The 13,068-nt window shown below is 35.0% G+C and overlaps 2 protein-coding genes across 2 annotated transcripts; one reads left to right on the plus strand and one right to left on the minus strand.

Annotated features, from left to right (window-relative positions):
• Positions 1–384: 384 nt before the first annotated feature.
• On the minus strand, positions 385–3,669 carry LOC144958799 (uncharacterized). The gene is made up of 2 exons (XM_078891004.1): positions 3,539–3,669; positions 385–2,375 (listed from the first exon to the last, which is right to left on the minus strand). The coding sequence occupies exon 2, from the start codon at positions 2,358–2,360 to the stop codon at positions 1,182–1,184; it is 1,179 nt and encodes a 392-aa protein (XP_078747130.1). The 5' UTR covers positions 2,361–2,375; positions 3,539–3,669; the 3' UTR covers positions 385–1,181.
• A 2,302-nt stretch (positions 3,670–5,971) lies between these two features.
• Positions 5,972–7,487, plus strand: LOC144959278 (uncharacterized). The gene is made up of 2 exons (XM_078891821.1): positions 5,972–6,010; positions 7,122–7,487. The coding sequence occupies exons 1-2, from the start codon at positions 5,972–5,974 to the stop codon at positions 7,485–7,487; spliced, it is 405 nt and encodes a 134-aa protein (XP_078747947.1).
• The last annotated feature ends 5,581 nt before the right edge of the window (positions 7,488–13,068 follow it).

Below are 13,068 nucleotides of genomic sequence, written 5' to 3' on the forward strand. Positions count from 1 at the left end.
ATTATGATAACCGTTGTAATGGACTTCAAATGTGTATTACTCCATCTAATGTTGACAAGGGAGGCCCGATAGCTCAATTGGTAGAGCGCTCCTTTCAAACGCAAAGAGACGTGTGAAGTCGATGTTTGTTTTCTGAACCCTTGTACCCTTGTGCTTTTCTCTATACTAGCGTCATATCCAAATGGTAGAATGAAAATTGTTTTTGTCCATTTCACGCTATGGAAACTGGGATAAACTTCGGCCCCAGGGACCTCTAGACGCTGAAGGATTACTTTTTTCGTTATTTTGTATATTTCATTGCTGAAAATGGACCATTCTAAACATCAGTAATAGGGAATGAGATTAGCGGAAGAGTAGCGTCCCTTGATTGGACGTCACCATAGTCTATGACGTCACCGGCGGAAAAGTTATTAGAGAGAGAACGTCATGTTGGTTGTGCGCATGAGTCTCTTGTCCTCGCTTCCGGTGAAAGCGGCTTGAGACACTTCAAAACCAAATTGACGTTCTCTATGTAAGGTGAAGTCCAATCAAGGGACGCTACTCTTCCGCTAATCTCATTCCCTATACCACTTTATTGTCGTTTTATTTATTTGCTTGTCTGTTTTTACAGTACCAACAGTGTAGGTAGGCTGTATATTACAAATATTATAAACAAAGAGCGATTGGCGTTCAACTTTCCCAGATATCCTTTTAAAATAACGAGCTTTTATATCGTGCAATATCCTTTAAACGTGCTCAAAGCGCTTTGCAAGCGATCCCTAGCCAACAGCAAAATTCAACTTTCAACGTATAGAACGAGAAACGACGCCTATTAAGCGATTTTACATTCGTTTTTTTTTCGGACAGAGACAACACTGGTTTTCAAGAAATTGTCTGATTATATTTGTTAGTTGGGGTGGATGTTGCTCTACATAAAAGCTAACGTTTTTTTTTTTAAAAAAGCTCTTTTTCATTCGAGTTGATTTTGTTGTAATTTCAGATATAATAAAAATTAGATAAGGCAGATATTTCGTGTCATCATAGCGCACCTTCAAAGACACATTGCTGTCACAGTGTCGATTCGTGGGTTTCAATATTATTCTGATATACTATGTCCTTCTTGGTGGCAGCATTCTACTAAATCACTTTTATTATATAGATATTTTTTGGTCACCGCACAGTGGTAACAGCATTCCATTCACTTACTTTTTTTCTTTAGTTTTGCAAAAGTATGACTGAAATATCTGTCTATATTTTGTACTCATCCTGTAGTAAATGAATATATTGATACTCGAATTGATGGCGGCGAACAAAAAAGCGAATCCATGCATCATATGGGCTAGTCTCTCATATTGCATCCCTGTATTGAATCGTCGATCTGCGAGAGTCATCACTAGCATGGTAAAATCTGGACTGTAACAAACACAAAATATGATCGATATAGTAGTGATCATTTTTACCAACCGGGCTTCTTTATCAAAATTAGCTTTCGACAGCGTCGTGTTCTTGGCTTTACATGTCGCTTCTGTCTCTAATTTGCTCGATTTAGAGCCATTCCTCGTAGCATGGTTGTCAATAGATCCAACCGTATTATTTGAATCATCGTAAGCTCTGCTTACTCTATTTCTCCATTCCTTCGAAACCCTGACGTAGGAGATGGTTATAATAGTACAGACAACCACAATAAAAGCGGTTAATAAATGTAGGACCATGTTGTTTGCATAAAATACCAAACCATGCCAGATGTCTCTATCTGTTCCATGAACAATACCCAATGTCGTAATATTTGTTCCTTGTACCTTTACATCACCGATGTAATTTGTTGCAAAAAATGGTATGTGGCTAGAAAACCCGTATACAAATATAGATAGCAGGTATATCAAAGCTCGGCGTGATGCGAACATGCCTTTAACTCGAAAAGGCATCACAACGCACATACACCGCTCAAAGGCTAAGTAAGCTGTTAACATTCTATTTAGGCCTATAAATATCTTAAGTGGCCATCCCAGTATTAGATTTAAAACAATGCGTGGATTTAAAGGTAAGTAAGTAATTTCAAGCCTATAAACGAGAAAGCTTGCGCTTAAGAGCATATTCATGAAGCACACACCCAGATCAGCTAAGGATAGGGAGAAGAGGTTGAGAGTACTTCCCTCGGAAAAGATTCCTTGTTTGACGAAGATGAAAATGTTTATGATGTTAGTGACAGTTCCGAAGAAACCGCAGATAAATCCAAGGATGATGCTGCGAATCAGGTTCAATACATTGCTGGTTACGGCATCGACTAAGGATCGATGATCGTCCTCTGGTTTGAGACTTTTAAAAAGTTTGATTGTGGTCCATGTGGCGTTGATTGTCGAGTTCTCTGCGTCGGTAAACATCGCACTCAGATCTCCCTAGTATTATGAAAAATTAGAAAAATTATGGATTTTTGACTCTGGCTTCAGATCTGCAAAATTGTCTTTGATTCAATAAATCTTACTGAAAATGAAAATGTCATTCCAGAGAACCTATATTTATGACTTTGGAGGAATATTTGATAATGCTAAAGGCAAATTATAATTTATGAATCTATTTTTATGGAGATTTTACTTTTTTCCCATTGAAAACTACGAATTTCTGAAATTTTATGTTGACAAATCTGATCACACTGGTTTTTGTGTGGAACTGTTGTGTTACTAAAAATACATTTCAGGGCACCGGTTCAGTACTTGTAAAGTTAGAACTTTAAAGAAATATCAACCACTAAGAGGTAGAGTAGCAATATTAGAATTCGGTCTGATTTCTAAACGCAATTTTGACATTGTAGTAATGGACTATGTTTGGAGTTGGTTGGATTATTTCCAATACAACATTGAGACCATAACAATTTGCGGTTATCAGACCTGGAAATGAGTAAATGTCGCATTAATTCAAAACTTGATTGTTTGTAATTCAGGTTTGAAAAACAACTGTATCAAAATCGTATGAGTTATTAAGTGCCAACATAAAAGCTACCCGGAGATAATGTTCACAATAGAAAACGTTAAATAATATGGTTCAACCCACCATTTACCAAATCAGTCATTACAAACATTGGCAAACAATTTCTCGCTCTCATAGATAAACAGTTTCCGAGAACCACCGGCTCCATAAAATAGTAAACAGGAGCAATGTAAAAATAAGATACAATTGCCTATGTAATATGAAACAGATAATCACGAACCCCAAGCAGCAAATTCCAAGAACCCCAATGATAAAAGCACAGCATCCAATTGCAACGGTAGGAAAGTGAGCGATTGCCCCTTAAAAGGAAACTGCTTTAAAAAGTTCATCATCTATAAAGCTAACATAACCACCACAACCACACCCCCCATATCCTCCCTCTACCAAATATCTCATTTCCTCAATATCCCCAAATTAATGATCCCTATCCTTACAACCCACACTCTCCTGTTCTGAATCGAGCAACGAAGAAGAACCAATACATATAGATGTAGATTAATTCAAGAATTTATTTAAGCACTGCAAATCAAAGAAATCAGCCTGCTCCTGAGTTGATTTGTGGAAATATTCTTACCAACTGTTTTGAACAGCCTGCTGGTCCCTATACACACATTTTTCAGCAATCTAACGATGAACAAATTGTCCCAATTCTGTGGAAAACTTCAATTATCGTACCAGGGCCTTAACCATCCTCTAACAGAATTGAATGATTACCGTCCTGTCGCATTAACATCAATCGTCATGAAATGGTTCAAAAAGATTTTGAAATGACAACTTCTACAAAAAGTGTCTGATTACGAGATACTTGACAAACACCAATTTTATATCAACATAGACGCAGCGTAGAAGATGCCTTATTTATTGTCATCAACACGAAGATAAAACATCAAGACAAATCATTCGAAAATTCTTCACGAATCTTATTCGTTGACTGTTCATCTGCTTTCAATTTAATGAACACAACTATCTTCATTATTAATTTGTTATTGTTATCATTGAAGCTACCTCGCTATCTCATAAGTGATTCTATGAGTAATTTTAAGCTGTTTTCTTTCTTTATTTATTTTAGAGTAAAATAGTTTGTTTTGTGTTTTTTAAAATTATTATATATTAAAACAAATTAATTTATCACTCTCCTCTATTTTAAATATAACTTTGAAACGCACCTTTCCACTCCCGTTCTCCCAGTTACATTCTCTCTCTCTCTTTCTCTCTCTCTCTCTCTCTCTCTCTCTCACTCACTCTCTCTCTCCTCTTTTTGTTTTCAATATGTTAACAGCATAGGTGGGGGACCACAAAAAGCACTATTGCTGTCTAGTATTCTTCAATACCTCCCCTCCCCCACCCCTACCTTATTCTTGATATATATATATATATATATATATATATATATATATATTATATATAGTTTTGATATCATTACGACATCTCATTCTCTCTCTCTCTCTCTCTCTCTCTCTCTCTCTCTCTCTATCTATCTATATATATATATATATATCTATACATATATATATATATATATATATATATATATATATATATATATCTTCCATTGCACACACACACACACACACACACACACACATAGACACATTAACAAATTTTCGCCTATATTATCATGACAATCTAATATAAATATTTATTTAAAATATTTACCACAATGTTTGGGGCAGTCTACATCGATGTTTAATATAAATATTTATGTATTTTGTGTTTACTTGAAAAAAGCGGAAGGCCGAAACGTCATTTGATTTGTGTTGTTCATTCGTGAGTCAGATTTACTCCCTTTATCTTTATATAGGCACCTCTATTTATTAGTTTTACTCATGAAATGGTTCCATAACTTTCTAGTGGAAAGACCTCGGTACAATAAAATGGGAATACATTTCTCGGCAACAAAGTCCATTTCAACTGGCGGCCCACAAGGATGTCTTAGTCCTCTAATTTTGTCTATTTTCTACCAAATGATTGTTTGCCTATTTTTCACGAATGTCTCGTTGTTAAATATGCAGACGATACAGCCATTTAGGACTTTGAATAGCCAAGAATCAGAAAATTATCATATAAACCAAATAGAACATTTTGTAAATTGGTGTCAGAACTTAATGTATCAAAAACAGAAGAAATAAATAAACAAAAAGTTTGTACTCGTCAATCAATTCAAATATTTAGGTTTGATCATTGACGAATTACTTATTTTCAAATCTCGTGTAGATAGCATCTCTAGGAAACTTTATCAAATAAATATATTCTCCGAAAATGTAGAAATTTTGATCTTAGCAGAAAGACAATGTTGCAAATCTATAATTCCCTTCTACTTTGTGCATTAACTGTGAGTTTAATAATCTGGTGGGGAGGGTGTGGTTTGAAAGAGACATCAAAATTACAATTTTTTATCCTGATAAATCTACTCACACGCCAAATGCCTGGAAACAACAGAAACGTCAATACCAGAATTAATCAGACCATTTTTGCTATCACGCGCTAAATTACCCAAGTTGAATGATAAATCCATAATACAAATTTTCATTAAAATCTCAAAGCAATACTGCATTTGGATCGTGTACTCACGAAGTGTGTTAAAAAAACAACACTCTGGATGAACAGGGTTTGATTTATTAGTCAAAATACCCTCTTATCAACTTTATCACGTGGCACGACCAGGTGAGTTGTTTTCATTCTTCAAGACAACACAATGGCAGGGGCCAGAAACTCATTGGAACTGTAGAAAACGTGTAAAAAACGTTAGTAAAGAATTACAACACATCAATATTGGAGAGAACTTTTAGAACACGGTATAGATAGTTTGAAGATGACGTCACTCGTGTCTTTGTTATTGTATTTTGCCATCCGCGTCTATGAGTACTTCTCACTAAACTGTATTAACCGGACTATAAATCTTCAAGGTTACACACAGTTTTGTGTGTTGGCCAGTTTTACTTCCGGATGGCAATTTTGTGAAATTCTTAGCCAAGTGCATACTATTTATAGAAGACCCTCACTATCAATGTTTTACGTATACAACTTTTCAAGAGTTTATGCTCCTGTGAGTAAACTTTCGAAAAATAGAGATTTTCAACGCTACAGCCGCCCCTTACAAAGAAGCACTCACAAAAAGCGGATAAAACACACCATTTGAATACACAAACGGCCCCTATCATATAAACCTCAACACACAAGTGAAGAACGAAAAATAAGAAATCGGCATATAACTTGGTTCAACCCACCTTTCGACGAAAACGTCAACACCAACATTGGACAGCAGTTCCTGAAACTATTTGATACACTCATCCCAAAGAATCGCAAACTACATAAAATTATCAAGAGAAATAACATAAAAATTAGCTACTCTTGTATGCGCAACATGGAACAATTAATTTCAAGCCACATAAAACAATTTTTAAAAAACCACCGACAAGAGCAAAACCCATTCACCATAAAATGCAACTGCAGAAAGAAGGATCATTGCCCGTTAAATAAACAATGTTTAGAATCTAATACATGAAGCCACAGTCACCGAAACTAAAAAAAAACTAGCAGGAAAAATATGTAGGACTAACATAAATTAATTTCAAATCCAGATACAACCTCCACACCTCAAACTTTAGAAACACCAACAAAACAAACATCTGCAAAGCTCAGCGTACATATTTGGAAATTCATATACAGCAAGCTAGACCACAGCATTTTATGGAAAATTCTATCTAAAACAACAGGATATACACCATCATCAAAACAATGTAGCTTATGGCTGGAAGAAAAATATACTATAATTAAACTCCCTCACAAGGCCACACTCAACACGAAAAAGGAGATGAAGATAGCGAATAATTGATATATACTTGTAGAAGATGTAATATATATATATATATATATATATATATATATATATATATATATATATATATATATATATATATATATATAATATATAATCTAGTGATATACACAAATCGTAAACGCATACATACACTCGGACATCTATACACTCCATCAAGGAATGGAACGCTCTCCCACATGAAATCCTAGATATTACCAAGAACAGCAAATTTGGTCAACTATTAAACATTTTTCTTTCAACTCAATAACACAATAATGGAGAGAGTCACCATATAATTGTATAAAATATGCAGTGATGAGTAATTCGCATTTTGCAGATAAAGAAGTTGCACTTGAACTTGAACAGTCAACCAAAATTAAATGTAGAGCTAATCTTAGATCTGAGATATGCTGACGACACTGCACTCCTGTCAACAACGTCTTCTGGATTAGACAGGCTAGTGCAATCCGTAAAACAACGTAGTGAGGATAAAGACCTGCCCCTAAAGACCAAATTAATGGACAGTGATAAAAGCCCAAAAGCTGAAATTGTAGTGAACGGAGAAAAACTGGAGAATATCAACAATTTTGTATATCTTGGGGCAAGAATAGAGACAAATAGAAAATCGACCCCTGATATCCAAAGGAGGATAGCGCTTGCCCAAACAAAACTGACAAAAATGATGACATTATGGAAAAGTTAAAGCATCCAACTGAAAATCAAAATATTAAGAACATGCATAATTCCAACAGCATTATATTGATGTGAATCATGGACAGTCACAAAATACCCGATGAGAATAAAATTAATGCAGTTGAAATGAAATGCTACAGGAAAATTCTCCGCATTCCCTGGACAGAAAAGGAAACTAACAAAAATGTGAAAGAGTCACTGGGCATTGGGGAGCCATATCTCATCAAGGTGATAAAGAAACTAAAATTTGCCTTTTTTTGGACATATCAAGAGAGATGACACCCTTGAAAAAAATTCTAGAAGGAATTTTGGAGGGCAAAAGATGGAGAGGGAGACCAAGAAGATAATGGTCACAAGACATCAGCGAATGGATGAATAAGCCACTGACTGAATGTGGAAGGATGGCTCAGGACAGAAGCTTGTTTCGGTTGGCAGTTGCGGCGGCCACGTCCAAGTTAATATATATATATATATATATATATATATATATATATATATATATATATATATATATATATATATATATATATATATAATCGAGTCATTTACACAATTTGTACACGCATATATACACTCGGACATATATACACACTATTATCATCATTGTTAAAATTGCCGCAGTCAATTTCATCATAATGTAGCAACGACTAAATAACTATCGTACGAACACAAACTTGTCTATTTATCGTTTCGTTATTTTCTATCTCCTTTATAATTGTTGCGATCGCCAAGAACCTCAAGGTGTACGAGCGGTTGGAGGATAGTTTATTTATTTTTTTATTTTTGGACGAATGATTAAATGTCAAAATTAAAAAAAACAACACTAGTTTGTTTTTTAAATTTTTTCATCCACTAAGTTGGTGACCCCGAAAACTAACAACGCAATAATTGTAAGTTCACGAAAAGTAAGTTTTATTATGATTTGATTCTACGATGGCTCATATAGACGCCGACACCACCGTTTTAGTGTTCCAGCCCTACAGTTTGTTTGGTTTGTAAATATGAAGCTCAGTTTATGCTTCGTGGTGTATCGGATGATAGCAGCAAATACTATCATAAATAATGTGTCTCTTTCATTCACTAAAATATCATATTGTCTTCAATTATAGTTGCGATGAATAAGATAACCACCTTAGAGTAGAATATTTCGATTACTACTTGACATTAAAACGGTATAGTTTTAGTAAATTGTTCTCTCTGATACATTGACAAAGTGAGATAATTGCCAAATCATCTATATCAATTCATCGTAGCGAACTTTTTATTCTCTATTGCCTTCTGGCACTTTTCTACTCCATTTTATTTCTGTTATTATACCCTATATCATAGCTTATAGCAAGATTTAAAAGAAATCGAGTTCTTACTATAATTTTCTTCAGTTCAATTCGATATAAATGTAAATTTTTATTTCGTCTGTAATTACATAATAACAGAAAATGTATATTTGAAGAATGTTTTAAAGTTACGTGTTGAAATTCGTATAGACGTGCCAGAGGTCATAATATTATTGAAAATCAATTCCTCCAAGCCACAGTACCGTTCATAATCTAGCTTAACCGTTTCCATAGCAACTATAGGAAAATCGTTACTCCATTCCTTGCGATATAACCAATCATTTTCTCATTGACATTTGTTTTGCACATGCACAATACTTTATTTGAGGAAAATATTTGGTACAATAGTCTTGATCTAGTTCTATGAAAGTAATGCTGTGCAATACAGATTGTTTTGCTGAAAAAAATTATGAAAATAAAAGAAAATATGTTTATCATTGCATGTCCATTATTATTGCCAGGTGCTCAGTTGTCATTCTTTGTAAATTTTCCTCACCCGTTCTTTTATTTATATCATTTGCGTTTATTTGCCCATTTTAAGTTACAGTGGACTGATTTCATGAAACAATATCAAATAGTCTTTATAACCAAGTAAAGGCAAATACATATCAATGAAAACTAAAAACTCTCCTCTATCTTCAACAACCAATCACTTTGTTCTTAATTATGTCATGTGGTCACAATCCAATCGGAGATCGAGAGGAGAGTTTTTCCCTAAACTCGTTTACTTTGACTTCTAAATGCGTTTTTCTCAAAACTGCAATTTTCGTCACTAAAAACCTATCTCCTCCCTCAGTTTTCAACCAAACTTCTTCAAACTTTCTACAAATGAATGTCATACAAATAAGCAGGTCCACTAGAAGCCGGATTTTTGAAAGATATATTTTTTTAATGGGTAATTTGAAATTATGTAACTTTTTTCAAGGGGAATAATCGAGTAATAACTTTGAACTTAATTTTAAAAGTTTCTTATTAAAAAATTAAAAATCGGGCTCATAGAGCCTCTTTATTTTCCTATTTTCTACCTCTGACCAAAATATTATGGTAATCCTTTGACTTTTTAAGATGTATTGTTTATTTTCCAATATGGCGTCGTTTCCATAGCAACGGGCAACTTTTTTCGAAAAAGATTATATGCAATTCTCCTTCCCAGACATATACATTATGACTGTTCATAGAAGTATAGGATATTTCATCAAATAAAAAAATGACCCTTTAGTGTCGCTTCCTCCCCCCCCCCCCTCTCCCTTATATTTCGAGTTAAGGGCAGCATCAGTCTATCACCTTAGTGAATATTTACTTCAATGTCATAACGAATGTATTTTAACATAATACTTTTATTTACTTTTCTTTCTATATGTGCTTCCATTTGATTATAATTTGGTTGACATTATGATGTGTGGAGGCACCCCGTCTTGGTTAGGCATATTAATTACAATTCTACATATTATATTATGTTTATATAATTTAATGTGACCAATAATATCTAATATATATATATATATATATATATATATATATATATATATATATATATATACATAAATATTCTATTTTGTAGTCTACCTGCTGTACATACTGCAGTGTATACTTCTGTTGTATATACTGCTGTTATACTTCTGTTGTACATACTGCTGTGTATACTTCTATTGTACATACTGTATATTTCTGTTGTACAGACTGCTGTGTATACTTCTGTTGTACATACTGCTGTATACTTCTGTTGTATATACTGCTCTATACTTCTGTTGTACATACTGTTGCGTTTACTTCTGTTGTACAGACTACTCTGTATACTTCTGTTGTACATACTGCTTTATACTTCTGTTGTACATACTGCTATGTATACCTCGGTTGTACATACTGCTGTATACTTCTGTTGTACATACTGCTGTGTATACTTCTGTTGTACATATTGCTGTGTATACTTCTGTTGTACATATTGCTGTGTATACTTCTGTTGTACATACTGCTGTGTATACTTCTGTTGTAAATACTGCTCTATACTTCTGTTGTACATACTGCTGTGTATACATCTGTTGTACATACTTCTTTGTATGCTTCTGTTGTACATACTGCTGTGTATACTTCTGTTGTACATACTGCCGTGTATACTTCTGTTGTACATACTGCTGTGTAAACTTCTGTTGTACATACTGCTGTGTATACTTCTGTTGTACATACTGCTGTGTATACTTCTGTTGTACATACTGCTGTGTATCCTTCTGTTGTACATACTGCTATATACTTCTGCCATATGTGCTTTTCAAACGTGCACGTTGTCCTGTAAATATTATCCTACTGCATCGGAGTCTGCAATTGTTCTTCAAATATCGTCATCATATTCATCAACAACAACGTTCTCATTATTTCTTTTCGTCTGTGTGCATAGCAGCGTTCGCCCTGGTGCGATTTATTATGTTGTAATACCCAGATTAGTCGAATTTCCGTGAACCAGTCAACAGTCGGACTCGTTAAACCGGGCCTACAGTCGTAATTCTTCATTCCAGTCAAGCCATATCTCATTTTCGGCTAATCTTCAACAATTGAAATTCATTCATAATATTCAAATTCATATCATCCTTTGACCCGTTTAGTCATCATCACCACCCGTTGCCCATACATGTCATCAACATGGAAGCTGTTAATTCAGCTCGCAGCGTATCTAAGGACGTCACGTTAAGCAGGCAGTTGGTTTCAACATGGAATCGTTTTCCCAGCTAATGAAAGAACTTGAGACAAAATTCTTTGACTACATGGATGCCTCTGAAGATGTTAATCTCCATTGCAAAGAACAATAGGATTCTGATAGGGCACAAATTGTAAATGGATGGTCCCCGCAAACATAAGATGGTAGTAAAAAACGTGTTCATGGAAATCTCGTCCAAATACAAGTCTTGTCGTCTGCATTTCATCAACCTCCGTCACCAACGATGACTCATTTATCGAATATTTATCCCTCAACGTCCACGCCAGGGAACTCAAAATGGGAACCAAAAATAAAACGAATAACTAACTCATTAAGCAGAAAACACCTATGATAAAAAATTCTGGAAAAGATGAATTTTCAGCTTTTTCTTAAAATTTTGGACGCTGCGGGCGAGCCTTCCTGACAAAGAAAGCGAGTTCCAAATGGTATGTCTTGCTTTATAAAAAGATCTATCGCCGAAATTAGCAAGCCGTGTTTTTGGCATATTTAGTAGCTGGATCTCCAATGACCTAAGCTGGCGAATTGAGGAGAAGGGGACCACAAGCTCTTGAATGTAGCTCGTGCGTTGAAAGCAAAAAGGGCAATAGTGTTTTCGATTCTGGCTCGAACGTGTCAGGGTAAAATTTTGATCATAGTCATTACGCTTATTTTCTCTTGTCGACTAATGCACAGAACCATTCTGTCAGGAAAGCTCACCAACAGCGAATTACAATAGTCGAGGCGTGAAAGAATGAGAGCATATACGGCTGCTTTAAGCTGGTTGGATGGGAGATATCGTTACACTCTTTGCAATCTGTTTAATTCAAAATTCATGGTCCTCACCATCTGGTTAATCTGGTGCTCCAGACTTAAAGAGTCGTCCAGTACAAAACCAAGACTTTTGCTCTATCTGTCAGGGAGACGTGGCTGTTTAAAATAGATAAACTATGTATACCAGTCTTACTGACATTAGAGTGTGCACCACATAATAAAATATCGTATTTTTCTTCATTAAGTTTTAGTCTATGACTCTGCAACCAATGCCCTATGGACGCGCAACACTGTTCCACATGAAGCGAAGCCACATTCATGCTAGACGGGACGACAGACTTATACAGCTGCGTATTATACATGATAATTCACTGCATGGAGCTCAATGGCGCGCCCAATCAACGGTGTTTACAGAGTATAGTGCACTGGGCCTAGGATTGAGCCTTGTGGGACAACGAGATTCAATGGTAAATCATTTGACTTCTTGTCATCAATCATGACAGATTGTGTTCTATTACTTAAATATGTATGACTTAAACAAATGAAGGACGGTGTCACTCATTCCAAAATTATCGAAACGGCTGTTACATAGAATGGTGTGATCTATTGTGTCGAAAGCTGCTGATAGGTCAAGTAAAGTAAGTATGGAGGATTCTCCTCTATCACAATACAGTAATAAATCACTGATAATTTTCAGTAAAGCAGTTTCAGTACTTTGATATTCTCTATAAGCAGACTGATATTTTTCAATTAAATTGTTAGACAATAATAGGTGTGATTTTAATTGGGTCAGAGAA

Source organism: Berghia stephanieae, chromosome 13 (assembly GCF_034508935.2).
Source record: "Berghia stephanieae isolate SIO BIC M18660-M18661 chromosome 13, UCSD_Bste_1.3, whole genome shotgun sequence".
Classification (NCBI taxonomy): Eukaryota; Metazoa; Mollusca; class Gastropoda; order Nudibranchia; family Aeolidiidae; genus Berghia; species Berghia stephanieae.

Excerpts from the sequence above, each read along its gene's own strand:
- LOC144959278 (XM_078891821.1), top strand. The coding sequence starts at position 5,972 with ATGTTTTACGTATACAACTTTTCAAGAGTTTATGCTCCT. Across the intron at positions 6,011-7,121 it reads TTTCAAGAGTTTATGCTCCT|ATAAAGAAGTTGCACTTGAA; the intron begins GTGAGTAAACTT and ends CGCATTTTGCAG.
- LOC144958799 (XM_078891004.1), bottom strand. The coding sequence starts at position 2,360 with ATGTTTACCGACGCAGAGAACTCGACAATCAACGCCACATGGACCACA.